Raw genomic sequence first — 22,966 nt, forward strand, 5'->3', positions numbered from 1 at the left:
TTGGGAGCGACCCCAGCTGGATTTTCCAGCCGGGAATCGCTGGGAATGGAGTGCCAGGGGAGCCAGCTGGGCACGGGGCTGCTCTTCCCCCAGCTGGGGCCTGAGCTCTGGCACCTCCTGGCTCTGGGGGAGCTCCCAAAGCAGCTGCAGGACACCTCTGGGAGCCGGTGCCAGCTGTGGGCACAGCTGTGGCTCCTTCCCCTCCTCCCCAGTCCCTGATGGAGATGGAAATTCCTGATGGAGATTGGAAATAATTCCTGATGGGGATTGGAAATAATTCCTGATGGGGATTGGAAATCCCTGATGGAAATCCTGTTGGAAATCAGGAGTGAGCCTCTCTGGGAGTTCAGGCTGCAGGAAAGGCTCTGGGTGCTCCCAGAGGGGCTCTGGGTGCTCCCCCAGCCCTTTTTTGGGGTGCTGATCCCCGGTTTCCCTGCAGGAACGCTGGCAGTGCCAGGCAGAGGCAGGGACAGGAGAAAAAGCTGGAGCATCTGGAGCAGAGGAAGCAGAAGGAGCAGAATCATCTGGAGCAAAATCATCTGGAGCAGAAGAAGCAGAAAAAACTGGAGCAGAAGGAGCAGAAAAAGCTGGAGGAGCTGGAACAGAATCATCTGGAACAGAAGCATCTGGAGGTGGAGCATCTGGAGCAGAGGAAGCAGAAAAAGCTGAAACATCTGGAGCAGAATCATCTGGAGCAGAGGAAGCAGAAGAAGCAGAGTGGTCTGGAGCAGAATCATCCGGAGCTGGAGCATCTGGACATGGAGCAGAAGGAGCAGAGGAAGCAGAAAAGGCTGGAGCAGAAACATCTGGAAATGGAGCATCTGGAGCAGAATCACGTGGAGCGGAGGAAGCAGAAAAAGCTGGAACATCTGGAGCAGAATCGCCTGGTAATGGAGCATCAGGAGCAGAGGAAGCAGAAAAAGCTGGAACATCTGGAGCAGAATGATCTGGAACAGAGGAAACAGAAGAAACTGGAGCTCCAGGAGCAGGAGCCTCTGGAGCAGAGGAAACAGAAAAAGCAGAATCATCTGGAGGTAGAACATCTGGAGCAGAGGAGGCAGAAGAAGCTGGAACATCTGGAGCAGAATCACCTGGAAATGGAGCATCAGGAGCAGAGGAGGCAGAAAAAAATGAAGAGAGAGCATGTGGAGCATAGGAAGCAGAAGAAGCAGAATCATCTGGAGGTGGAACAGCTGGAGCAAAGGAGGCAGGAAAAAATGGAGCTCCAGGAGCAGAGGAAGCAGAAGAAGCAGAATGGTCTGGAGCAGAATCATCCGGAGCTGGAGCATCTGGAAATGGAGCAGAAGGAGCAGAGGAAGCAGAAGAAACAGAAACATCTGAGGCAGGAGAAGCAGAGTCATCTGGAGCAGAATCATCTGGAGCAGGAGCATCTGGAGCAGAATCATCTGGAAATGGAGCATCTGGAGGAGAGGAAGCAGAAGAAACAGAAACATCTGGAGCAGGAGAGGCAGAGTTATCTGGAGCAGAATCATCTGGAGGTGGAACATCTTGAGCAGAGGAAGCAGAAAAAGCTGGAGCATCTGGAGCAGAATCATCTGGAGGTGGAGCATCAGGAGGAGAAGAAACAGAAGAAGCTGAAACATCTGGAAATGGAGCATCTGGAGGGGAGGAAGCAGAGAAAGCTGGAGCTCCAGGAGCAGGAGCATCTGGAGCAGAGGAAACAGAGAAAACAGAATCATCAGGAGCAGAGGAAGAAGAATCATCAGGAGCAGGAGGAGCAGAATCATCAGGAGCAGAATCATCTGGAAATGGAGCATCTGGAGCAGAGGAAGCAGAAGAAGCTGGATAAGAGGAAGCAGAATCATCAGGAGCAGGATCATGTGGAGCAGAGGAAACAGAAGAAGCAGGATCATGTGGAGCAGAATCATCTGGAGCAGAAGAAGCAGAAGCAGCAGAATCATGTGGAGCAGGATCATCTGGAGCAGGATCCTGTAGAGCAGAGGAAGCAGAAGAAGCTGGATAAGAGGAAGCAGGGTCATCAGGAGCAGGATCCTGTGGAGCAGAGGAAGCAGAAGCAGCAGAGCTGCCTGGAGCAGCAGCAGCAGCCCCCGCAGCCGCCCCCCAGCGTGGGGACCCCCGGGAGCTGCTGCCTCTCCCCACCCCCCAAGAAGAAGAAGCAGCAGCCCCGGGAGCTGTGTCCCCCCCAGAGCCCCCAGCCCAGGAGAGCCCAGCGGGACGTGTCCTGACGGGGGAGCTCCACCGGGAGAGCCCTGCAGGGAGCAGCCGCGCGGGGCCGCTTTTAATCCCATTTTTAATCTCGTTTTTAATCCTGTTTTTCTCGCTGCCCACAGCTCTGGTGCTTTTCCACCAGGAGAGCCCCTCAGGGCGCAGCAGGAGCTGCCAGGCAGCAGGTTTTTAACAAAACCAGGGCTGGTTTTTAGTGTTTTTTCCTCGCAGCTCTGGGGCTTTCGCAGGAACGTTTGAATCTGGTGCTGTGAGGGATGCTGGAATAATCCTAAGGAAACGTCCTCAGGTATCCCTGGACCTTCAACAAAACGGGTTTTTGTTGATTTCTCAGGGCAAGGAACGGGACTGACCACGAAAACTCTGATTTTTATTCTCCTTTTTACCCATTTTTTGCCAATGGGTAACTCAGCAACGTTTTTACTCGAGTGAAAACATTTTTACTTTTGCTAAAGTAAATTTCCACGCTGTGCAAACTCCAGCCTGGCTGCGGAGCGCTGATTTCGGGGGTCGGGCGCGGTTTTGGGGTGAAACCGGCCGGGTTTGGGCTGGGCGGAGCGCGCCCTTTTCGGGGGCGCTGCCCCTTTAAGAGCGGCCGCCGTGACGTCACGCCGCACGGCTTCCCCCCTAAGGAAGCGGAAGCCGCGTACCCGGACGTTGAGACGGCTTCTGATTGGCAGCCGAGAGCGAGGCCGCGGCAGGTGGGGAAGAACCCGGAAGTGCTGAGGGGAAACGGCGGCCGCCCGCGCCAGGTCAGGGCCGGGCCGGGCTGGGAGGGCCCTGCGGGATGGGGGGGTCCCCGCCGCTGCCGGGGGGGCCTCTGAGCACCGAGGGAGGCGCCAGGGCCGCGGTGCTGGGGCGTGCCGAGCTCCCCCGAGAGACCCCGGCAGGAGGGCTCCGGCTGGGGGGGGCCGGTATGGCGGCGCGGGCAGGGGAGGCCAGGGGAGGCCAGGGGAGGCTGGGAGCTTCCCTCGAGCAGGGGGGGCCCGCCCTGGGGCGTTCCGGCGGGGCGATATTCACTTTAGGATGGAGGATCCCATCGCGGGGGGGGTCTGGCTGTGGGAACCTTCGCTTTAGGTTCCTGTCGTAAATCCTAAATTAGTTTCTAGCCTAAATTAATTTCTAAGCGCCATCTCTGCCAGGAACTGCTGAGATCTGCTCAGGGCTGGGGGATGCTTCCCCTCAGGACAGGGGAATTCGTTTTGGGGCTCCCCTTGCCCCGTTGTGGGGGAGGATCTGGGAGGATCCGGTTGGGTCAGGATGGATCTGGGACGGTCCTGATGGATTTGGGAGGATCCTGGAGCCCTGTGATTATCTGATTCCCTAATTTCATGATTCAGTGATTTCTGTGATTCCCTGATTTCCACAGTTCCACGATTCCCTGATTCAGTGATTCCTGTGACCCAGTGATTCTGTGTTTCCCTGATTCTGTGACTCATGATTCCCTGATTTCCCCAATTCCCTGATCCCCAGATTCAGTGATTTCTGTGATTCCCTGATTTCTGTGTTTCAGTCATTCCCCAATTCAGTGGTTCCCTGATTTCTGATTCCCCAATTCCCCAGTTCCCCGATTTCTATTTTTCTGTGGTTCCCTGGTTCCCTGATTTCTGTGTTTCGGTGATTCCCTTATTCCCCAATTCCCCAATTTCTGTTATTCTGTGATTCCCTGATTCAGTGATTCCCTATATTCCCCGATTCCCCGATTTCTGTGTTTCAGTGATTCCCTGATTCCTGTGTTTCTGTGATTCCCGGATTCAGTGGTTCCCTGATTCAGTGATTCCCTGATTCCCCAATTTCTGTGTTTCAGTGATTCCCAGATTTCCCCGATTCCCGTGTTTCTGTGATTCCCTGATTCCCTGATTTCCCCGCTTCCCTGATTCTGTATTTCAGTGATTCCCTGATTCCCCAATTCCCTGATTTCTGTTTTTCTGATTCCCCGATTCAGTGGTTCCCAGATTTCCCCGATTCCCCGATTTCTATGTTTCTGACATTCCCCGATTCAGTGATTCCCAGATTTCCCCAATTCCCCGATTCAGTGATTCCCAGATCCCCCAATTCCCCGATTCAGTGATTCCCAGATCCCCCAATTCCCCGATTCAGTGATTCCCAGATTTCCCCGATTCCCCGATTTCTATGTTTCTGACATTCCCTGACTCAGTGATTCCCATATTCCCCAATTCCCCAATCCCCAACTCCCCATTCCATCCCCACCCTGACTCCCGTGTCCCCGCAGCCGCGGTGGCGTCCCCGGCGCGGCCATGCCGGGCGCGGGCGGTGCCAGCCTGGCTCCCGAGGAGCGCGTGCGGCGCCTGGTGCGGGCGGGCAGCAGCGTGCAGGTCAGCGAGGACGTGCCCCCGCGCCGCTACTTCCGCTCGGGCGTCGAGATGCTGCGCATGGCCACGGTCTACTGCCAGGAGGGCAACCTGGAGCACGCCTTCATCCTCTACCACAAGTACATCACGTAAGCACGGGGGCCGGGGGAGGCGGGAGAGCCCCGCGGGTCTGGGGTCTGCCAGGGATCTGCTCCTGAGGAGTTTGGGGTGCTCTGGTGCTCCTCAGGGGTTCAGGGTGCTCTGCTCCTCAGGGGTTTGGGGTGGCTGGGAGAGGTGGGAGAGCCCTGTGGGACTGGGGTCTGGCCAGGGATCTGCTCCCTGAGGAGTTTGGGGTGCTCTGCCCTGAGGGGTTTGGGGTGTAGTGCCCTGAGGAGTTTGGGGTGCTCTGCTGTTCCTCAGGGCTTTGGGGTGCTCTGCTCCCTGAGGGGTTTAGGGTGGCTGGGAGTGGTGGGAGAGCCCTGTGGGTCTGGGGTCTGCCGGGATCTGCTCCCTGAGGGGTTTGGGGTGCTCTGCCCTGAGGGGTTTGGGGTGGCTGGGAGAGGTGGGAGAGCCCTGTGGGTCTGGGGTCTGGCCAGGGATCTGCTCCCTGAGGGGTTTGGGGTGCTCTGCTGCTTCTCAGGGCTTTGGGGTGCTCTGCCCTGAGGGGTTTGGGGTGCTCTGGTACTCCTCAAGGTTTTGGGGTGCTCTGGTGCTACTCAGGGGTTGGGGTCCTCTGCTCCCTGAGGGCTTTGGGGTGCTCTGCCCTGAGGGGTTTTGGTTGCTCTGCTTCTGAGGGCTTTGGGGTGCTCTGGTGCTCCTTCAGGGGTTTGGGGTACTCTGCTCCCTGAGGGCTTTGGGGTGCTCAGCTGCTGAGGTGTAAAAATAAATAAACCCAAAAGTTGTAAAGGCAATAAATCCTCAGAAGGCCCCTGCTCCCGAGGGAGGCGCTCCCTGCCCCCTCAGCGCAGCTGTGGTGTTTAAAAGGATAAACTCTCTGATCCCGAGGGGACAGCGGGCTCTTCCTGCCGGCTTTCCCCTCAGCTGCCCCTCCTGCTTCCCCCTGCCGTGCTCTGTGCTGTGCCCGCTCTCCCGGGCGGGGTTGGCATCTCGGTGGGCACCGTTTGGCACCTCCACGGGCACCGTTTGGCATCTCCCTGGGCACCGTTTGGCATCTCCGTGGGCACCTTCCCTGCCTGCCCCTCAAACCCATCGCATTTTTCTCCGATGAGCTTTGCTCCCTGCCTCGCCCTTCCTGAGCTTTTATGGGCATGGCGGCGAGGCCAGGAGGCTGCTCCGGGAGCTGGGGAGTGGAAAACCTTCGGGAAAGGTTCCCAGCAAAGCTTTGGGAAGGGTTCCAGGCCCCTCACGCAGCCCGGGCCGGAGGAGAAACGTTTTAACTAAACAAATGAGCTGGTGCCTGGGTCACTGCAGCAGCCTGAGGTGCTGGCTTGTGTCCCCAGCTGCTTTCAAATGGTGCTGCTGGCATCTCCAGCCTGGCTGGAAACCTTTTCCACCAGGGAAATCATCGTTTCCACCAGGGAAATCATCTTTTCCACCAGGGAAATCATTGTTTCCACCAGGGAAATCATTGTTTCCACCAGGGAAATCATTGTTTCCACCAGGGAAATCGTCTTTTCCACCAGGGAAAGCGTCTTTTCCACCAGGGAAAGCGTCTTTTCCACCAGGGAAATCATTGTTTCCATCAGGGAAATTGTCTTTTCCACCAGGGAAAACCTTTATCCTGGTGGGATTTCTGCAGTGCTCTCCCTTCCCTGGGAATGGGGGAGCTGAGGGGGTTCAGCCTGGGGCAGAAAAGGCTCTGGGGACACCTGAGGGTCCCTTTGACTGCCCAGAGAAGGGTTCTGAAAAGGAGGGAGAGGGATTTTTACACAGGCAGAGAGTGTCAGGCCAAGGGGGATGGTTTTAAACCAGCAGAGGGCAGGGATGGATTGGATGGGATTTTGGGAAACCCCTGCCCTGGTGGGATTTCCGCAGCCCTGCCCAGTGTGAGCTCCTGCCCTGGGTTGCCCAAAGATGGAATTTTAGGAAGGAATTCCTCCCTGGGAGGGTGGAGAGGGGCTGGGATGGAATTCCCAGAGCAGCTGGAGCTGCCCCTGGAGCCCTGGCAGTGCCCGAGGCCAGGCTGGAGCCCCCTGGGGCAGTGCCAGGTGTCCCTGCCGTGGCAGGGGTGGCACTGGGTGGGCTTTAAGGTCCCTTCCCGTCCCATCCCAGCCGTTCCAGGATTCTGGAACTATCTCCAGGATTTTTAACACCTTGCCTGTGGTCCTGAGCAGCTTCTCCTGCCTTGATCCAGAAGGGTGTTGGAATCACCAGCAGGAACACTGGGCTGGCTTGGTAAAGCCAAATTAGAAGGGAAAAAAAAGGAATAAGGCACAATTCTGAGCCAAATAAGAAGGAAAAAAGGGAATAAGGCACAATTCTGAGCCAAATAGTAAGGAAAAAAAGGGAATAAGGCACAATTCTGAGCCAAATAAGAAGGAAAAAAGGGAATAAGGCACAATTCTGGGCCAAGTAAGAAGGAAAAAAAGGAATAAGGCACAATTCTGGGCCAAGTAAGAAGGAAAAAAGGAACAAGACAGGAGTTTTCTGTAATGCTGAGGCTCCTCAGTTGCTCGGATCAGCTCCAGGGACTCGTGGGGGTGTCTCGAGGGCCTCGAGAGCCACCGGCTTGGCCTGGGCACCAGAGCTGGGCTTAAAAATAGTCCTGGCTCTGGCTGCTCCCCAGCTGCTGCTCTGCTGGGCTCCGGGGCTTTGCAGCAGCCCAGAAGTGCTGGCTGTGGGAGCTTCTGGTGTTGCCAGGCCCCAGCAGGGCTCTCCAGAGGAGCCAGGAGCTGTTCCAGCCCTTCCTCTGCCCTGGGGTTTTCCTCTGCCTTCCTGAGCCCTCCTCTTCTCCTCCTCCTGCCCACGTCTTTTCCCCACTTCCTGACTTGTGGAAACCCAGCTGTCCCTGCTGGTTTTTCCATCCAGCCCAGGCCAGCATCTGCTCTTAATCCTGCCTAATGAATCCCTTCCCTTTGGCTCCCGGGCTGCTGGCAGGGCTCGGGGCCTCGCTGTGTCTCCTCGGGCACCGTGACCCACTTGGCACCCCCAGCTGGCAGTGGGACCTCGCTGGGGTTGGGGTTTTTGGGGTTTTTTGGGGGGGCAGCCACGGCCTCTGCAGGGCTCCAGCTGTGCCCTGGATCCTGCATCCTCTCCGGGATCCTGCATCCTCCCCTCCAGCTGATCCTGCATCCTCCCCGGGAGCATCCAGGGGGACCCAGAGTCCTGGAGGGCTCGGGGCTGCTGGCTTGGTCTGCTGCAGGGTTTCTGTGACTCCTGAGTTTATCCTGCTTGGTTTTGTTCGGTTGGTTTGTTCTGCTCTCTGTGGCACTGTCTGTTCCCTTCCAAACAAATCCGTTCAGGGTTCCCTTCCAAACAGAAACGTTTGTCCCCCAGGGTCACCTCCAGAGGCCAGGTGCAAGGAGAGCCTGAGAGGGCTTGGGTGAGATCTGAGAGCCATGCAGAGCTCCAGGGGCTGCTGAGGGATGGAGGCTTCCTGCAGCCCCACGGGGGGAGCAGAGGGGTCCCCCTGACCCGCAGCTTCTGTCCCTCTCTCCAGGCTCTTCATCGAGAAGCTGCCGCAGCACCGCGACTACAAAAACGCCGCCATCCCTGAGAAGAGGGAGACGGTCAGAGTAAGTGGGAGCGTGGTCGGGGGCGTCAGCCCGGGGCTTCCCTGCCTCTGGGAACAGGGATCCACACCAATGCTGAGGAGCCTTGGCTTGGCCAGGCAGTGCTGAGCCCTCGGGGGTTCGGTTCTGGGCCACTCACTCAAAAAAATCCATTGTGGATTGAGGGGCTGGAGCCACAGGAGCAGCTGAGGCAGCTGGGAAAGGGGCTCAGAGGGAGAAAAGGGGGATCAGGGGGGACCTTCTGGCCCTGCACAACTCCTGGTCAGGCTCTGCTCCCAGGGAACAGGGACAGAAGGGGACACGGCCTCACCTGGCACCAGGGGAGGCTTGGGTTGGGTATTGGGAAAATTTGTTCCCCCAAAGCATTGTCCAGTCCTGTCCCTGGCTTCCACCGTCCCTGGAAGTGTTCCAGGACACCTGGGGACATGGATTAGTGGTGGACAGCTGGGGGAAGGTTGGACTGGATGATCTTGGAGGTGTTTTGTAACCTAAACAAGTCCAGGATTGTCTGAGTTACCCTTTGGGGGGTTCTCACCCCGTTGCACTTGCACTGGACTGGCTGTGGTGCCCAGCTGGGGTGTCCTTCCTTCCTTCCCTGTTCAACTCCCTGCTTTCCACAGACCACGAGCGGTGGCTGGGGATTTTTTCTTCCAAGGGAATCCTTGGAGATCCCTCCCAGCCTCCAGAAGCTGCAGCCAGAGGAGGAAAGGACAGCACCGCCCCAGCCATTGCTCAGTGATTTTGGTGGTGCTTTTTGGACTCTTCAGCCGCTCAGGTTTTGTTTTCCTTGCCTTATGGGCTGCCCCGGGCTGATGCTGAGTTTCCTCCTCCAGAAACTGAAGGAAGTAGCCTTTCCCCGAGCCGAAGAGCTCAAGGAGGAGCTGCTAAAGAGGTACGCCCAGGACTATGCTAAGTACAAGGAGCAGGAGGTGAGTGACAGCAGACTGTGCTCCCCTGGAGCCCCTCAGCCTTGCAGGGTTCAGCAGCTCCGGGGCTCCCCGGGTGCTCGGGAATGTCCAGTCTGGGTGGCCCCAATGTCACTGCAGGTGGCTCCGGCACAGCTGGCCGTGGCTCTGCTGCCCGTGCATCCCCAGGCAGCCTGAGCTGGGGCTGTGGGCTTGGGTTGTTCTCTCTGCCCCGTGATGAAAAACTAGGAGCAGAAATTCAATTTAAAAAGGGGAAGGGTGGAGGGGCTGTAATTCCACCACAACCCCGGGATCTGTGTGGGCAGAGCAGTCGCCTGTGCAGTCAGTTTGGCTCTGACTTGAGAGGATAGAGGGAAATCGACCTGGGATTGTAATTCCCTGGAAGAGGGAGGGTAAAGCAGCGCTTTTCCTGCCCTTGCTGCAGCTGGCTCTGGATCTGTGCCCTGCAAGCTGAAGTTTCCTTTGCTGGTGTCCTTTAGGAATAACCTGGGAATGGCTGGGGGTCTGCCCTGGGCTGGCGTCCCTCTCTCTGCTGCTGTCCCTGGGCGTGTTCCTCCTTGCAGCAGCAGGGGGAAGGGTAATTTGCACACCCTCTGGCCTTGCAGCAGCAGCTGGAGGAGGAGAAGACTCGGGTAGCCCTGATGAAGCAGCAGCAGGCAGAGCAGGAGCAGTTCCACGCCTTCGAGGAGATGATCCGGCAGCAGGAGCTGGAGAAGGAGCGCCTGAGGATAGTGCAGGAGTTTGGGAAGCCAGAGCCGGAGTCTGTGGATGGACCCCTCATCCCTGGCGTGGAAAAGCCCCCGACAGATTTAACCCCAAAGGTTCCGGTCTCTCCGCTTCACCCAGCAAGTCCATCAGCGGGGACTGTGCCGTCCAAACCTCCTGTTGTGGACAGATCTTTGAAGCCCAGTGCTTTGGGGAGCACAGAGAACAGTTAGTACCCCTTGGGGCAGCTCTTCTCCCTGCTGGGGCTGAGCCAAACACGGCCAGCTTCTCTGGGAAGCTCTTGGAATTTCCTGCTCATGGGTGGGGGTTTGCTCTCCTGGCTCACTGGGTGCTGTCCTCCCTGCTCTTGCAGGGTCTGCAGCCTGTCTGCCTCTCCTTGATGCTAATACTTGCTGGAGATTGGGGTTTAGCTCCTGGCTGGGCTGAGTGAATCCTCCTCCTGACCAAATCCCACTAAATGTGCTTCCAAACCACTGATCCAGGCGCGTCCAGGGGCTGAGTGCTGCCCCGTGACACATCCTGCTTGAAATGACCATTTCTGAGCGTGTGTGGTTTCATGTTTAGTAACCAAACACTGCTTTTAACCCCCTGCCAGAGGATCCTGCCCCTCTGCACCTCCCTTTCCCTGTTCTGAGAGGTGCCACCCGTCCTTTACCAAGCGTCACACCGTGTCACAGTGACACGTTTCCCTGAGGCCACCACTGGAAGGTGACTTTGCCACCCCGGGTGGATTTTCCCCGTGTCATCCCTTCAGATCCTGCCCTGAGGGACCTTTTCCCGCAGCGTTCCTGCCTCTGCTCACCGTGCTCCCTGCTCCCCGCAGGTGCAGCTGTGGATGTCCTTCGCCAGGTCATTGTCCCCAGGGAGCTGTGCCACAAGTTCCTGCAGCTGGCAGATGCCAACACCGTGCGGGGCGTGGAGACCTGTGGGATCCTCTGTGGGAAGCTGGTAAGGAAACGGCCCCCGTGGGGACCCCAAAAGTGGCACAGGGGCTCTTGTCACAGTGCCACGGCTTTGGAAGTGGCTCAGGCAGCCTGGTTTTTGTCCTGGGTTCTTCAGTGTGGTGTCAGGAGTGTTGGGGATGACGTGCCTCTCCCTTTCCTCATTTTTGGGTTAGAGTTTCTCCACCCTGAGTCCCCATTCAGCTTCTTCTGTCCCACTGGTGGCATTCCTTGTCCTTTTGGTGTCCCAGCTGGTGGCCCTCAGGCTGACAGGACGTTGTGTCCCCCCCAGACTTTGCGTGCCCGGGTTTTGCTGGCAGCTCCAGCCCATCTGCCCCGAGCCACTCCCAGTTTGCTTTGAAATGGAATCGTTTGATGGAGCAACTTCCTGCAGTCCAGCTGCTTCCAGACTCTGGGGATGCTTTAGGGATGAGGCATGGTCCCTTTGGAGTGGAGAGCTGGGTCTGGGGGTGTCCAGGGCTTCTCTGAGCTCCTGGGGGTGCTCTGCACAGCAGGGAGAATGAAACGGGGAAAAAATCCTGGAACTCCTTAGGAAAAAATCCTGGAACTCCTTAGGAAAAAATCCTGGAACTCCTTAGGAAAAAATCCTGGAACTCCTTAGGAAAAAATCCTGGAACTCCTTAGAAAAAAATCCTGGAACTCCTTAGGAAAAAATCCTGGAACTGCGTGGAGCTGCAGCTGCAGATGGGTGGTGGATGCATCCCTGTGTAGGAATGTGCCCTCTGTTGAGGGAGTAACCAAATTATTCTTTGTCTCCTTCAAAAGGCAAGAACCCCAGAAGTTTTTCCCCTCAGTTTGGTACAAAGACACCTCATAAGACCTTTGAGACTTCACTTCAAACTTGGGGCTGCCTGATTGGGCAGAGGCCAAGAGCTCTGGCCTAGGTAATTCACCAGAAAAAGAAGAGAACTGTGGAAATAATCCCTTTTGTGAGGTGTTTTAGCAAGAGCAAAAAGCTCTCGCCCTTAGCTCAGTGTTTCTCTGTGAAAGCTTTGTTATTTTGCCTTTTTTTAAACTTTCCTGTTTCCAACACTACCTCGAGAGCCATCCTGCTCATCTGACGCCACTCATGGCAGCTGAACTCTCAGGTGTGACAAGTTCTCTCAGAGCTCCTAGCTCAAAGAGAAAAGCATCATCCGTGGGCTGGTCCCAAGGCTCAGGAAGGTCCCTCACACCTGGGGGTCACAGCTGCCCCTGGTGGCCCTGCCTTGCAGATGAGGAACGAGTTCACCGTCACCCACGTCATCGTCCCCAAGCAGCTGGGGGGCCCCGACTCCTGCACCACGGAGAGCGAGGAGGAGCTCTTTGTCATCCAGGACCAGCACGGCCTCGTCACCCTGGGCTGGATCCACGTGAGTCTCCTTGCCCTGGCACCGCCCCGAGGGGAAGGGCTGCTGGAGCAGAAGTTACTGCAGGAGATGGCAGAGAATGGGCAGCAGCCTCTGCTTCTCTCTGCAGCAGCCTCGGTCACTTCTCTGCTGGGGAAATCCAGGCCTGCCCCGTGTTTGGGTCCCTTCCTAAAGCATCAAGGCCTTTGAGAAGGAAGGGGGAGAGGTTTAAATGAGATACTGAGGAAACTGCTCCCTGTGAGGAAGGAGGAAAGGTTTAGAGGAGATACTGGTTAGAAACTGTTCCCTGTGAGGGTGGAAGCCCTTGCACAGGTTCCCGGAGAAGCTGGGGCTGCCCCTGAATCCCTGGAAGTGCCCAAGGCCAGGCTGGAGCAGCCTGGGGCAGTGCCAGGTGTCCCTGCCATGGCAGGGGTGGCACTGGATGGGCTTTAAGGTCCCTCCAACCCAAAGCATTCCACAGCTCCATGAATGACACCCCAGCTGTGTCCCCTGTGCCCTGCAGGGAGCTGTGCCTGCTCTGCCAAGCTTCCCTTGGCACACGGGATCCCCTGGGAGGGTTCCCAGCCTCTCAGTGCTGTCCCCTGTCCCTGCTGCAGACCCACCCCACCCAGACAGCCTTCCTGTCCAGCGTGGACCTGCACACCCACTGCTCCTACCAGATGATGCTGCCGGAGTCCATCGCCATAGTGTGCTCTCCCAAGTACCAGGAGTGAGTGTGGGGCTCCAGGAGTGAGTGTGGGGTGCCAGGAGGGAGTGTGGGGCTCCAGGAGTGGGTGTGGGGCTCCAGGAGTGGGTGTGGGGCTCCAGGAAGGGAGTGTGGGGCTCCAGGAAGGGAGTGTGGGGCTCCAGGAAGGGAGTGTGGGGCTCCAGGAGTGGGTGTGGGGCGCCAGGAGTGTGGGTTGGGCAGGCTGTTCCTCTGCCTGGGCTGTCAGGCACAGTCTTCCTCCCTCAGATCCCTGCTGGGATGGGATGGGATGGGACCCGACCCACAGGATGGGATGGGATCCGTGGGATGGGATGGGATCCGTGGGATGGGATGGGATCCGTGGGATGGGATGGGATCCACGGGATGGGATGGGATCCATGGGATGGGATGGGATCCACGGGATGGGATCCATGGGATGGGATGGGATGGGATCCGTGGGATGGGATGGGATCCACGGGATGGGATGGGATGGGATCCACGGGATGGGATCCGTGGGATGGGATGGGATCCGTGGGATGGCATCCATGGGATCTCACGTCGCCTGTGGGACTGGGCAGCTCCGTGAGCTCTTCCCGTGGCTGTGTCCAGGCAGGGCTTGCCCGCCCCTGGCAGGAGGTTCAGGGGAGGAGTTTCCCAGGACCTGGGGTGTCCCTCAGGCTCGGTCTCTGCTCCTGCTGGGGACGAGCAGCCCCGAGTGCCCGGGGATGGGCTGGGCCTGCAGAGGCTGCAGCTGCAGAGCCGCTGTTGCTCGCTCCAGGACAGGGTTCTTCAGGCTGACGGAGCACGGCCTGGAGGAGATCTCATCCTGCCGGCAGAAGGGCTTCCACCCGCACCCCAAAGACCCCCCTCTGTTCACAGTGAGTTCCCTGGGGGCTCTGGGGAGGGGCTGCCTGTGCTGGACGCTGGGCTTGGCTTAAATCCACCCTGAGCTGCTGGGCTGGGGCTGGAGGCTCAGCCTGGCAGGGGCTGCTCTCCCAGAGAGGAGCTGCAGGAGCTTCCCGAGGTTCTGCAGGTGCTGCAGAGCTGCAGGAGCAGTGTGGGACAGCAGCCCGGGGCTGTCTGGGGGGTGGGATTTGTGTCTGGGGCCTGCCCTGATCCCTGTGTGGCACCGGGCAGGGCCAGCGCTTGGGGTGATGCAGGAGCTGGATCCAAGGGCTGTTCTGGGGCAGCACAGGTTGTGTCAGGAGGTGGAGGAGACTCACCTGAGCTGTGGGAACACCTGGATAACCCCTGTCCCCTCTTGTCCTCTCTTCCAGACCTGCAGCCACGTGTCGGTAGTGGAGAGAGACGTGGTGCTGCTGGATCTCCGATAAGCCTCTTGCCTTGTCCCCTCTCAGGACCCACCCTCCTTCCTTTAGGCCCAGGCAGTCTGTTCTCCTCTCCTGTAGCAGATGATCTCCACCAGGCAGCGATCCCTCCCTCCCTTCCCCACGGTGCAGTGGGATCCCTGCCCTCGGCGGGAGCCCTGGAACCTCGGTGCCCGGCTCCAGGCGTGGGGAGGAGCCAGCTGGGAGCTCGGAGACAGAAGGCAACACTAAAGCAATTGTTTAACTCTAATCCACGGCCTCCTGGGGAGGTTCTCTGTGACTTGCTGCAACCCTGAGGTGTGCAAAACCTCTTCAAGTGCTTTTGGGACTCGGCCACTTTAACCCGTGCCCTGTTCTATCCCTCGTTCTGTGCTGCTCGGTCTCAGCACAGCTTCCAGGAGCAGATAAACCTTTCCTGTGGTTTAAACCCAATCCTTGCTGATCCTTGAGCCCCACACCAGCTCCGTGCTGCCTGGCGGTACTCGTGTGTCTGCCTGGGGAGGGGAAGAGGGCCCAAGGGATCCTTTGGGATCCCTCTGTCAGCATTTCAGGGCTGGAAATCCCGGGATTGGCCCTGCTTTGCATCCCAGCAGTGTTTAGGGATGCCCGGGCACTCATCCCTTTTCCTGGCCTGGTGTTACCATGGAGGAGCTGGGTCTGGCTGCCACCACCACTCTAAGATGGGATTCCAGGGGCTTTGACCACTCCAATCCCACTCCAGGATGGGGTTCCAGGAGCTTTGGCCACTCCCATCCCATTCCAAGATGGAATTCCAGCAGCTTTGACCACTCCAATCCCACTTCAAGATGGGATTCCGGAAGCTTTGACCACTTCATCCCACTCCAAGATGGGGTTCCAGCAGCTTTGACCATTTCCATCCCATTCCAAGATGGGATTCCAGCATTCCAAGGTGGCAGAGGAGGAAGGAAGCAGCAGCATTCCAAGGTGGCAGAGGAGGAAGGAAGCAGCAGCATTCCAAGGTGGCAGAGGAGGAGGGAAGCAGCAGCATTCCAAGGTGGCAGAGGAGGAGGGAAGCAGCAGCATTCCAAGGTGGCAGAGGAGGAGGGAAGCAGCAGCATTCCAAGGTGGCAGAGGAGGAAGGAAGCAGCAGCATTCCAAGGTGGCAGAGGAGGAGGGAAGCAGCAGCGTTCCAGCATTCCAAGGTGGCAGAGGAGGAGGGAAGCAGCAGCATTCCAAGGTGGCAGAGGAGGAAGGAAGCAGCAGCATTCCAAGGTGGCAGAGGAGGAGGGAAGCAGCAGCATTCCAAGGTGGCAGGCAGCTGTGCCAGGCGTGCTGCGCATCCCCGGCAGGGTGGGATGGTCGGCACATGGGGAAGGGGAGGGGAAGGGGCTGGAGCTGCCCTCCCACCTGGAATGCGAACATCGCCGTGGCTTTGTGTCTGGCACACATGGATGGGATTATCCGGGCTGGATTTTCCCCTCCTTTTCCCGGAGCTCTCCGCGGGGTGGGGTCTGCCCCGGGGGGATCCGTTCCTTTGGGCTCGCCGCCTTTGCGTGACAAGTGCTGCTCCAGCTTTTCCCCAGTCGCTTTTGGGAACGGGCTGGGAGGGGAGAGGGGGGCCTTGGGGGCATCTCTGGGAACTCGTTCTCAGCCCTAATTAATTGAAGCCGTGCTCGGGAGGGGGATGCAGTTTCCGTGGTGTTCATCCCACAGCTCCTCGCCCCGAGGGCTCCCCCGGAGCAGCAGCGTGGGGACACCGAGTGCAAACTCACATCTTGCAAAGCAAAAGCAGAAAAATCACATCTTGCAAAGCAAAAGCAGAAACATCACATCTTGCAAAACAGCAATTCCTTCAGATCCGTGGGGATTTATCCCAGCTCCACATCCCTGCAGCTCTTGGGTGTCAGCTGGCTCCAGGAGAGGAGCTGGTGGCACTTTTGTGTTGTCCCAGTGACTCTGGTGAACCTTCCCAGGGAATTTTCCACGTTCCTTGGAGCAGGGGGTTCCTCAGGTCAGGGTCTGCTGCCACCTCCCTCCCAGTGCTGCTCCCTGAGCTCTCCCACCTTTTCCATCCCAATTTCCACCCCAGCTCCCTGCATCCTCACTTTGTGTGCCGGTGAATGTCAATATCCAGGCACTGCTGCCCAGCCTGGCTCTCCAGCTGTGCCAGATGTGACTGTCACACCCTAAAGCCGCCCGAACTCGGCATGGGTTTGGGAGGAGCTGAGCCCGAGGATCAGCCGCGCTCAGCAGTGATTTACTGCCTCGTGTGTTCCGGGGGGATCCCGCGGGCAGGGAGCGATGGGCGACGCTTCTCTCCGCCTCAGCAGCGGGCACGCATCCACATCTCTCTTTTCTCGCCTCCGCCCGTCCTCAGCAGCATCCCCGCAGCTTCCAGGCGGGATCGTTCCCCCCGAGGGCGGCGCCGGCACCGGGGCTCGGGGAAGGCCGCGCCGCTCGTCCCTCGCCCGTGCCGGGGGATGCCTGGCGTTCCTGCGAGCATCCCGGGCCCGCCGGCCGCGGGATTGGCTGCGGGGGCCAAACCTTGCCTTTTTAGGCTGCGCCCGGCTCCCGCTCGGGGCTGCGCTGCCGCCGGCCCCGGGGCTGCTCGGGGATGCCCCCGGGCACGGAGCGGCCCCAGGCGGAGCGATGGGGGCTGGGGGGCTCGGGGGGGCTGGGAGCGGTGCAGGGCTCGGGGGTGCCTGTGGGGTTTGGGAATGTGCCCCTGCCTGGGGTGGGATCTGTGCCCAGGGTGGGATCTGTACCAGGATGGGATCTGTACCAGGATGGGATCCTGTACCCAGGACGGGATCCTGTACCCAGGGTGGGATCCTGTATCCAGTGTGGGATCTGTACCCAGGACAGGATCCTGCCACCCAGGTTGGGATCTGTACCAGGATGGGATCCTCTACCCAGGATGGGATCTGTTCCCAGGGTGGGATCTGTTCCCAGGGTGGGATCCTCTACCCAGCGTGGCTCCCTCCACACGAGGCTCTCCAGCTGCTGCCTCCATCACCCCCTCTGCGCTCCCCACGCTGCCGGGTTTGGGGTTAGGGTTAGGGTTAGGGTTAGGGTTAGGGTTAGGGTTAGCCTCTCCCCTCGGTGAGCTCATGTTTGGCGGGGACCCAGCCGGGCTGCCTGTGAGGTGACAGCAGGACCCGGGGCTGGGGGCGTGGGGGGACACCAGGGGCAGGGCAGGGGACACATCCAGCCCCTGTGAGCTGCTCCACAGGGAAAGGGACCTGGCAGAGCCATGCCTGGGGACACGGGGCTGAGGATGGGCTGGCGGGCTGGGGACACTGTCCTGCTCTCGGGGGTGACACATGGGACACAACCATGCCTGGGGACACGGGGCTGAGGATGGGCTGGCGGGCTGGGGACACTGTCCTGCTCTCGGGGGTGACACATGGGACACAGCCATCCTTTGGGGACACTGTGGCTGTGAACGGACTGGCAGTGGTGGGGATGCACCATGTCCCTGTCCTGCCCCGTGGGGTGACAGCCCAGGGCCATTCCCTCCCTCTGGAACCAGGGGGACACCAGGACCTTTGTGTCCCTTGCCCGTGGTGACACCCACAACTCCCGGTCACTGCTCCAGTGCCGGGATGTCCCCGCCCCGAGCACAGCTGGGGATCAGCCCGGGCCTGCCGTGCCTCAGTTTCCCTGGAGCCCTCCCGAGCTCCGGGGGGTGACTCGGGGGCACCTCTGCTGCCTCCCCCGGGAGACTCCCTGCTGAGGGCCCGTTGTCCTTAAAAAGGCAGCCGGGAGCTCGGGAGCCTCTGGTTGGCCTCCACAGGGGCCAGGGCTGGGGCTGGGGGCGGCCCCGGCCCCCCCGGGCTGTGTCCGGGCTCGGGGACAGCTCCCGCCGTGTCCCCTGGGGGGGTCTGAGCTGCTCCCCGCTCCAGAATCCCCCCGGGAGGGATCAGACCCGGGCTCGCCCTCTCTGCCCGCTCGGCATCGGGACCCACAGCCCTGGCCCGGCTCAGGCCGAGGATCTGGGGCTTTGGGACAGCGAAAGCCCAAAAACGGGGGCGGAGAGAGCGAACCACGGGGAGAGGCGTCCCGGCAGCGCCGGGGGGAAGCGGGGCCGGGAGGAGCCGAGGCGGCTCCGGCAGCTCAGCCCCGCCGGTCCCCGTCCCGGCTGCGGGGTGTCCCCCCGGCAGAGCCCCCACAGCCGCCCCCACCCCGCTGGGGTTTCTCAGGTGCTCCCCGCGAACTGGGGGCGCTTCCACCTCTTTTTTTTCCCCAGCCCGTCGCTTATAAGGACTTGTGTCTCGCTTGTTTATCGGAGCGCAGCATAAAAGGAACGGCCTCCCGACGGGGCCGATGCTCCCGAGCATCCCTGCCATACATTTCCCTACAATAATTAACCGTGCTGGGTCCTACCACCGGCCCGAGGTCAATTTAATGAAATAAAACACCTTATATGGCCATATGGCCAACGCACCATCACGGAGCCTATTTAGGGTCTTTGTTTAGAGCGGATCCGCCTCTGAGGTTCCTCGGGCTCGCTGGTATTTATACCCACGGCTCTCCGGGGCTCGGTCCCAGAGGAAAGGAGCTCTCGCCTCCGTGGTGAGTACTGCTCTGCCCAGCCGGCTTCCCTCCTTCCTCGGAGCACAGGAAAAACACCCCGGGGAGGGTTTTTGGGGTGCCCCAGCTTTCCTGGGGTGGCCGCAGCCGGGTTTGCGTGGCACGGAGGGGGTGCCAAGCTCGGCACGACCCCGCGGCTGGAGGTGGCGAGAGCTGGGCTGAGGCCAAGGCAGGTGGTGCTCTCGCAGGGATCTCCGTGATTTTGGGGGGTTTTTTTTGGCTTTTTGGGCTCCTGCAAGGTTTTGCCTGTTTGCCTCTGGATTGGGGAGCTCATCCTCCGGCACAGGGGGCACCCCCTGGGAAGGGCAACGTTTTTCCTCCCCGTTTTCGGGAGCGGACGCGAGGTCAGAGCAGCGAAAGGCTGCTGAGACCGAAGAGGATGAGAGGGCATCACCTGGCACCCCCTGCCCGCTTTTGGGGGGCACCGGCCGGGCACGGCAGCACCGGAGCTCCCGGGGGAGGCTTTGGCACCGATTCTGGCCCAGAAGAGGCCGCAGAAGGATGGAGCGGCGGCACCGGCGCGGAGCAGCACCCGCGGGGAGCGAGCATCGCCGCCCTGGGTCGGCCCGCAGAGGATTTTACGGGGCTGCCCATCCCCGAGGACTCCGACGCCTCCGAGCCTGAACCCGGCGGCGGCGGCACGGGACGAGCCCCGTCCCCTGCCCCTCCGTAACCCCCCTTTCCCCCCCGGCCAGCTTTTCCCCCAGGTCCCCCCAGCACCGAGCGCTGCCACCCCGCCATGTGCGACGAGGAAACCACGGCCCTGGTGTGCGACAACGGCTCCGGCCTCTGCAAGGCCGGCTTTGCCGGCGACGATGCCCCCCGCGCCGTCTTCCCCTCCATCGTGGGGCGGCCCCGGCACCAGGTGGGTACCCGGGGGGCCGGGGGCAGCCCCCAGCCCCAGCTCGTCACCGCAGCGCGGCTAACGAGGCCTCTCTCGCCGGCGTCAGGGCGTCATGGTGGGCATGGGGCAGAAGGACAGCTACGTGGGCGACGAGGCGCAGAGCAAGAGGGGCATCCTCACGCTCAAGTACCCCATCGAGCACGGCATCATCACCAACTGGGACGACATGGAGAAGGTGAGGCCCTGGCGGGGCGGGGAGCGGGGCCGGCCCTGCCTTTGGCTTGGGGTGACGCCCCGGTTCTCCGCCCGCCTCAGATCTGGCACCACTCCTTCTACAACGAGCTGCGTGTGGCCCCCGAGGAGCACCCCACCCTGCTCACCGAGGCACCCCTCAACCCCAAGGCCAACCGGGAGAAGATGACCCAGGTAGGGCCCCGGAGATGAGCCCTGCGTGGGGCTGGGCCCTCCAAAAGCACAGGAAGGGCTGGGGGGTTTGTGGGGGGCGTGAGTGGGGTGCGGGATAAGGGCAGAGATCCCAGTGGGAAGCTCCCGTGCCCGATGGCCCTGGGGGTCTCTTGGCGGCGCATGGACCTGCAGGATTTGCCCCACCACGTGTTCCCCACTCCGCACAGCCCCACGTGGCTCTGTGAGATGTGGTGACCCACGCTCCCGTGCCATCCCACGTGCTCCCCACGCTGTGCTCAGCCCCACGTGGCTCTGTGAGATGTGGTGACCCACGCTCCCGTGCCATCCCACGTGCTCCCCACGCTGTGCGCAGCCCCACGTGGCTCTGTGCGCTGCCGTCACCCACGTTTCCACCTCTTGGCCCACGTTTTCCCACAACCCACGTGTTTCCCTGCCCTCCTCCAATGCCCCTCAAAGCCACCATCCACCCGTTCCTCTCTGCCCCACGTCACCATCCACCCGTTCCTCTCTGCCCCACGTCACCATCCACCCGTTCCCCCGTGCCCCAGAACCGTCCCCGTGTTCTCCCATGCCGTGCCCTGACCCCAGGAAGGCACAGGGGTGGCGTGGGGCGTGCTGGCCGCCCCCGTGCCCACCCCTAACCCCCCTGCCCCTCTCCAGATCATGTTTGAAACCTTCAACGTCCCCGCCATGTACGTCGCCATCCAAGCCGTGCTCTCCCTCTACGCCTCCGGCCGCACCACCGGTGAGTAGGGGACCGTGGGGGACAGGGACCGGCCCGGAGCGCGTCCCCTCACCTTCCCCCCATGCCAGGCATCGTCCTGGACTCCGGGGACGGCGTCACCCACAACGTGCCCATCTACGAGGGCTACGCCCTGCCCCACGCCATCATGCGTCTGGACCTGGCGGGCCGCGACCTCACCGACTACCTCATGAAGATCCTCACCGAGAGGGGCTACTCCTTCGTCACCACCGGTACGGGCCCGGGAGGCGGGGTTGGGGACGGGGACACGGCGCCGCCACCGGGCTGAGCCCGTCCCCCCGTGGTGTCCCGCAGCCGAGCGGGAAATCGTGCGCGACATCAAGGAGAAGCTGTGCTACGTGGCGCTGGACTTCGAGAACGAGATGGCCACGGCCGCCTCCTCCTCCTCGCTGGAGAAGAGCTACGAGCTGCCCGACGGGCAGGTGATCACCATCGGCAACGAGCGCTTCCGCTGCCCCGAGACGCTGTTCCAGCCCTCCTTCATCGGTGAGCCCGCCCCCGGTGCCCCCAGACCCTGTTCAGTGCCCCCAATGCCCCCAGACCCTGTTCAGTGCCCCCAGACCCTCCTCCAGTACTCCTAGACCCTCCTCCAGCGCCCCCAGACCCTGTTCAGTGCCCCCAGACCCTGTTCAATGCCCCCAGACCCTCCTCCAGTACTCCTAGACCCTCCTCCAGTGCCCCCAGACCCTGTTCAATGCCCCCAGACCCTCCTCCAGTGCCCCCAGACCCTCCTCCAGTGCCCCAAATGCCCCCAGACCCTCCTCCAGTGCCCCCAGACCCTCCTCCAGTGCCCCAAATGCCCCCAGACCCTCCTCCAGTGCCCCCAGACCCTCCTCCAGCCCTCCTTCATGGCCGAGCCCACCCCAGTTCCCCCTGGGCGCGGTTGCCCCCATCCCCAGCAGCAGACACACAGAAAATGCCCCTTTGGCCACCTGCCAGCTCCCGCGGGTGCCCCACGGAGACGTTCTGGGGCTCCCCCGAGCCCTCAGGGCCGGGCCAGACCCACGGCTGCCCCCGGGGGGGCACAGGCAGGGCACAGGGAGGTGACAGCCCCGTCCCACGCCAGGCATGGAGTCTGCTGGGATCCACGAGACCACCTACAACTCCATCATGAAGTGTGACATCGACATCCGCAAGGACCTCTACGCCAACAACGTCCTGTCGGGGGGCACCACCATGTACCCGGGCATCGCCGACCGCATGCAGAAGGAGATCACCGCCCTGGCCCCCAGCACCATGAAGATCAAAGTAGGCCCCGGCTGACCCGTCCAGCCCCCCAGATCCCCTCCCAGTGCGGGGTTTTGGGGCGATCCTACAGGCTGCTGTCCCCGCAGATCATCGCCCCGCCGGAGCGCAAGTACTCGGTGTGGATCGGCGGCTCCATCCTGGCGTCCCTCTCCACCTTCCAGCAGATGTGGATCAGCAAACCCGAGTACGACGAGGCCGGACCCTCCATCGTCCACCGAAAATGCTTCTAAGCCCCCTCCCCGCCCCGCGGGGTGCCCCGTGCCCAGGCCGGGGTGCCCCGCTCCTCCCCGGACCCCGCTGCTGCTCCCCACCGCCCACCGCGCATTAAAAAGCCTTTTCTCCAGCTCGGAGCTTTCCTGGGGGAGCTGGGGCTGGGGGGGACGGGGGGGACGAAGGGAAGGAGCCCTGACCTCACCCTGGTGCCTGCTCATGGCCTTGATGCCCCCCAACCCCACGGCAATGTCCTCGACCCCATTGGTGACACCAGCCCTGCACTGATGCCCTCGACCCCATGGGAATACCCTCAACCCCGTGTCAGTGACCCCAACCCTGCCATGATGTCCCCGACCCCATGCTGGTGCCCCCAGTGTGGCGTCGGTGGCCCCGACCCTTTGCTGGTGCCCCCAGCCATCCCGTGACTCCGGGGACTCCCTGATGCCCCCCTCAGCCTCCCCACGGTGTCCCCAAACCCTGCATCGATGCCACCCTCAGGGGACGCCCCCAACCCCATTTCAATGCCCCCGACTCTGACCCCAAACCCACACTGGGGACCCCAACCACGTGTCCGTGTCCTTGACCCCACACCCTTGAGCCCAAAGCCCTGTTGGAGACCCCAATGTGGTTTTGGGGACCCCAAGCCCATGTTGACGTCCTTGGCCCCATGCTGGGGACCCGAACGCCATGTCGGAGACCCCAATTTTGTATTGGTGACCCCAGTATTGTTTTG

General features: G+C 60.8%; 3 protein-coding genes across 5 annotated transcripts; all 3 read left to right on the forward strand.

Annotated features, from left to right (window-relative positions):
• The first annotated feature begins 1,280 nt into the window (after nucleotides 1-1,280).
• Nucleotides 1,281-2,686, forward strand: LOC119710850 (putative mediator of RNA polymerase II transcription subunit 26). The gene is made up of 2 exons (XM_038160314.1): nucleotides 1,281-1,340; nucleotides 1,380-2,686. The coding sequence occupies exons 1-2, from the start codon at nucleotides 1,296-1,298 to the stop codon at nucleotides 2,205-2,207; spliced, it is 873 nt and encodes a 290-aa protein (XP_038016242.1). The 5' UTR covers nucleotides 1,281-1,295; the 3' UTR covers nucleotides 2,208-2,686.
• A 196-nt stretch (nucleotides 2,687-2,882) lies between these two features.
• Nucleotides 2,883-14,612, forward strand: LOC119710824 (STAM binding protein). 3 transcript variants are annotated; one of them, XM_038160257.1, is made up of 10 exons: nucleotides 2,883-2,957; nucleotides 4,439-4,666; nucleotides 8,137-8,212; nucleotides 9,043-9,138; nucleotides 9,741-10,068; nucleotides 10,685-10,809; nucleotides 12,038-12,175; nucleotides 12,769-12,881; nucleotides 13,636-13,735; nucleotides 14,135-14,612. In XM_038160257.1, the coding sequence occupies exons 2-10, from the start codon at nucleotides 4,464-4,466 to the stop codon at nucleotides 14,189-14,191; spliced, it is 1,236 nt and encodes a 411-aa protein (XP_038016185.1). In that variant the 5' UTR covers nucleotides 2,883-2,957; nucleotides 4,439-4,463; the 3' UTR covers nucleotides 14,192-14,612. The 3 variants fall into 3 exon arrangements, with proteins under 3 accessions (XP_038016185.1, XP_038016186.1, XP_038016187.1); XM_038160258.1 differs by having other exon boundaries at nucleotides 9,744-10,068; XM_038160259.1 differs by having other exon boundaries at nucleotides 4,439-4,657.
• A 3,991-nt stretch (nucleotides 14,613-18,603) lies between these two features.
• ACTG2 (actin gamma 2, smooth muscle) lies at nucleotides 18,604-22,363 on the forward strand. Its single transcript, XM_038160260.1, has 9 exons — nucleotides 18,604-18,721; nucleotides 19,435-19,604; nucleotides 19,690-19,818; nucleotides 19,899-20,009; nucleotides 20,670-20,754; nucleotides 20,823-20,984; nucleotides 21,067-21,258; nucleotides 21,839-22,020; nucleotides 22,107-22,363. Exons 2-9 carry the CDS (start codon nucleotides 19,479-19,481, stop codon nucleotides 22,248-22,250), a joined length of 1,131 nt encoding a protein of 376 aa, XP_038016188.1. The 5' UTR covers nucleotides 18,604-18,721; nucleotides 19,435-19,478; the 3' UTR covers nucleotides 22,251-22,363.
• Nucleotides 22,364-22,966: the final 603 nt, after the last annotated feature.

Source organism: Motacilla alba, chromosome 22, assembly GCF_015832195.1.
Source record: "Motacilla alba alba isolate MOTALB_02 chromosome 22, Motacilla_alba_V1.0_pri, whole genome shotgun sequence".
Taxonomy (NCBI): Eukaryota; Metazoa; Chordata; class Aves; order Passeriformes; family Motacillidae; genus Motacilla; species Motacilla alba.

Coding starts and splice junctions, on each gene's coding strand:
- LOC119710850 (XM_038160314.1), top strand. CDS start 1,296: ATGGAGCAGAAGGAGCAGAGGAAGCAGAAGAAACAGAAACATCTG. Junction 1,341..1,379: donor AGAAGAAACAGAAACATCTG/AGGCAGGAGAAG, acceptor CAGAATCATCTG/GAGCAGGAGCATCTGGAGCA.
- LOC119710824 (XM_038160257.1), top strand. CDS start 4,464: ATGCCGGGCGCGGGCGGTGCCAGCCTGGCTCCCGAGGAGCGCGTGCGG. Junction 9,139..9,740: donor CTAAGTACAAGGAGCAGGAG/GTGAGTGACAGC, acceptor CTGGCCTTGCAG/CAGCAGCTGGAGGAGGAGAA. Junction 12,882..13,635: donor TGCTCTCCCAAGTACCAGGA/GTGAGTGTGGGG, acceptor TGCTCGCTCCAG/GACAGGGTTCTTCAGGCTGA.
- ACTG2 (XM_038160260.1), top strand. CDS start 19,479: ATGTGCGACGAGGAAACCACGGCCCTGGTGTGCGACAACGGCTCCGGC. Junction 19,605..19,689: donor TGGGGCGGCCCCGGCACCAG/GTGGGTACCCGG, acceptor CGCCGGCGTCAG/GGCGTCATGGTGGGCATGGG. Junction 22,021..22,106: donor CCAGCACCATGAAGATCAAA/GTAGGCCCCGGC, acceptor CTGTCCCCGCAG/ATCATCGCCCCGCCGGAGCG.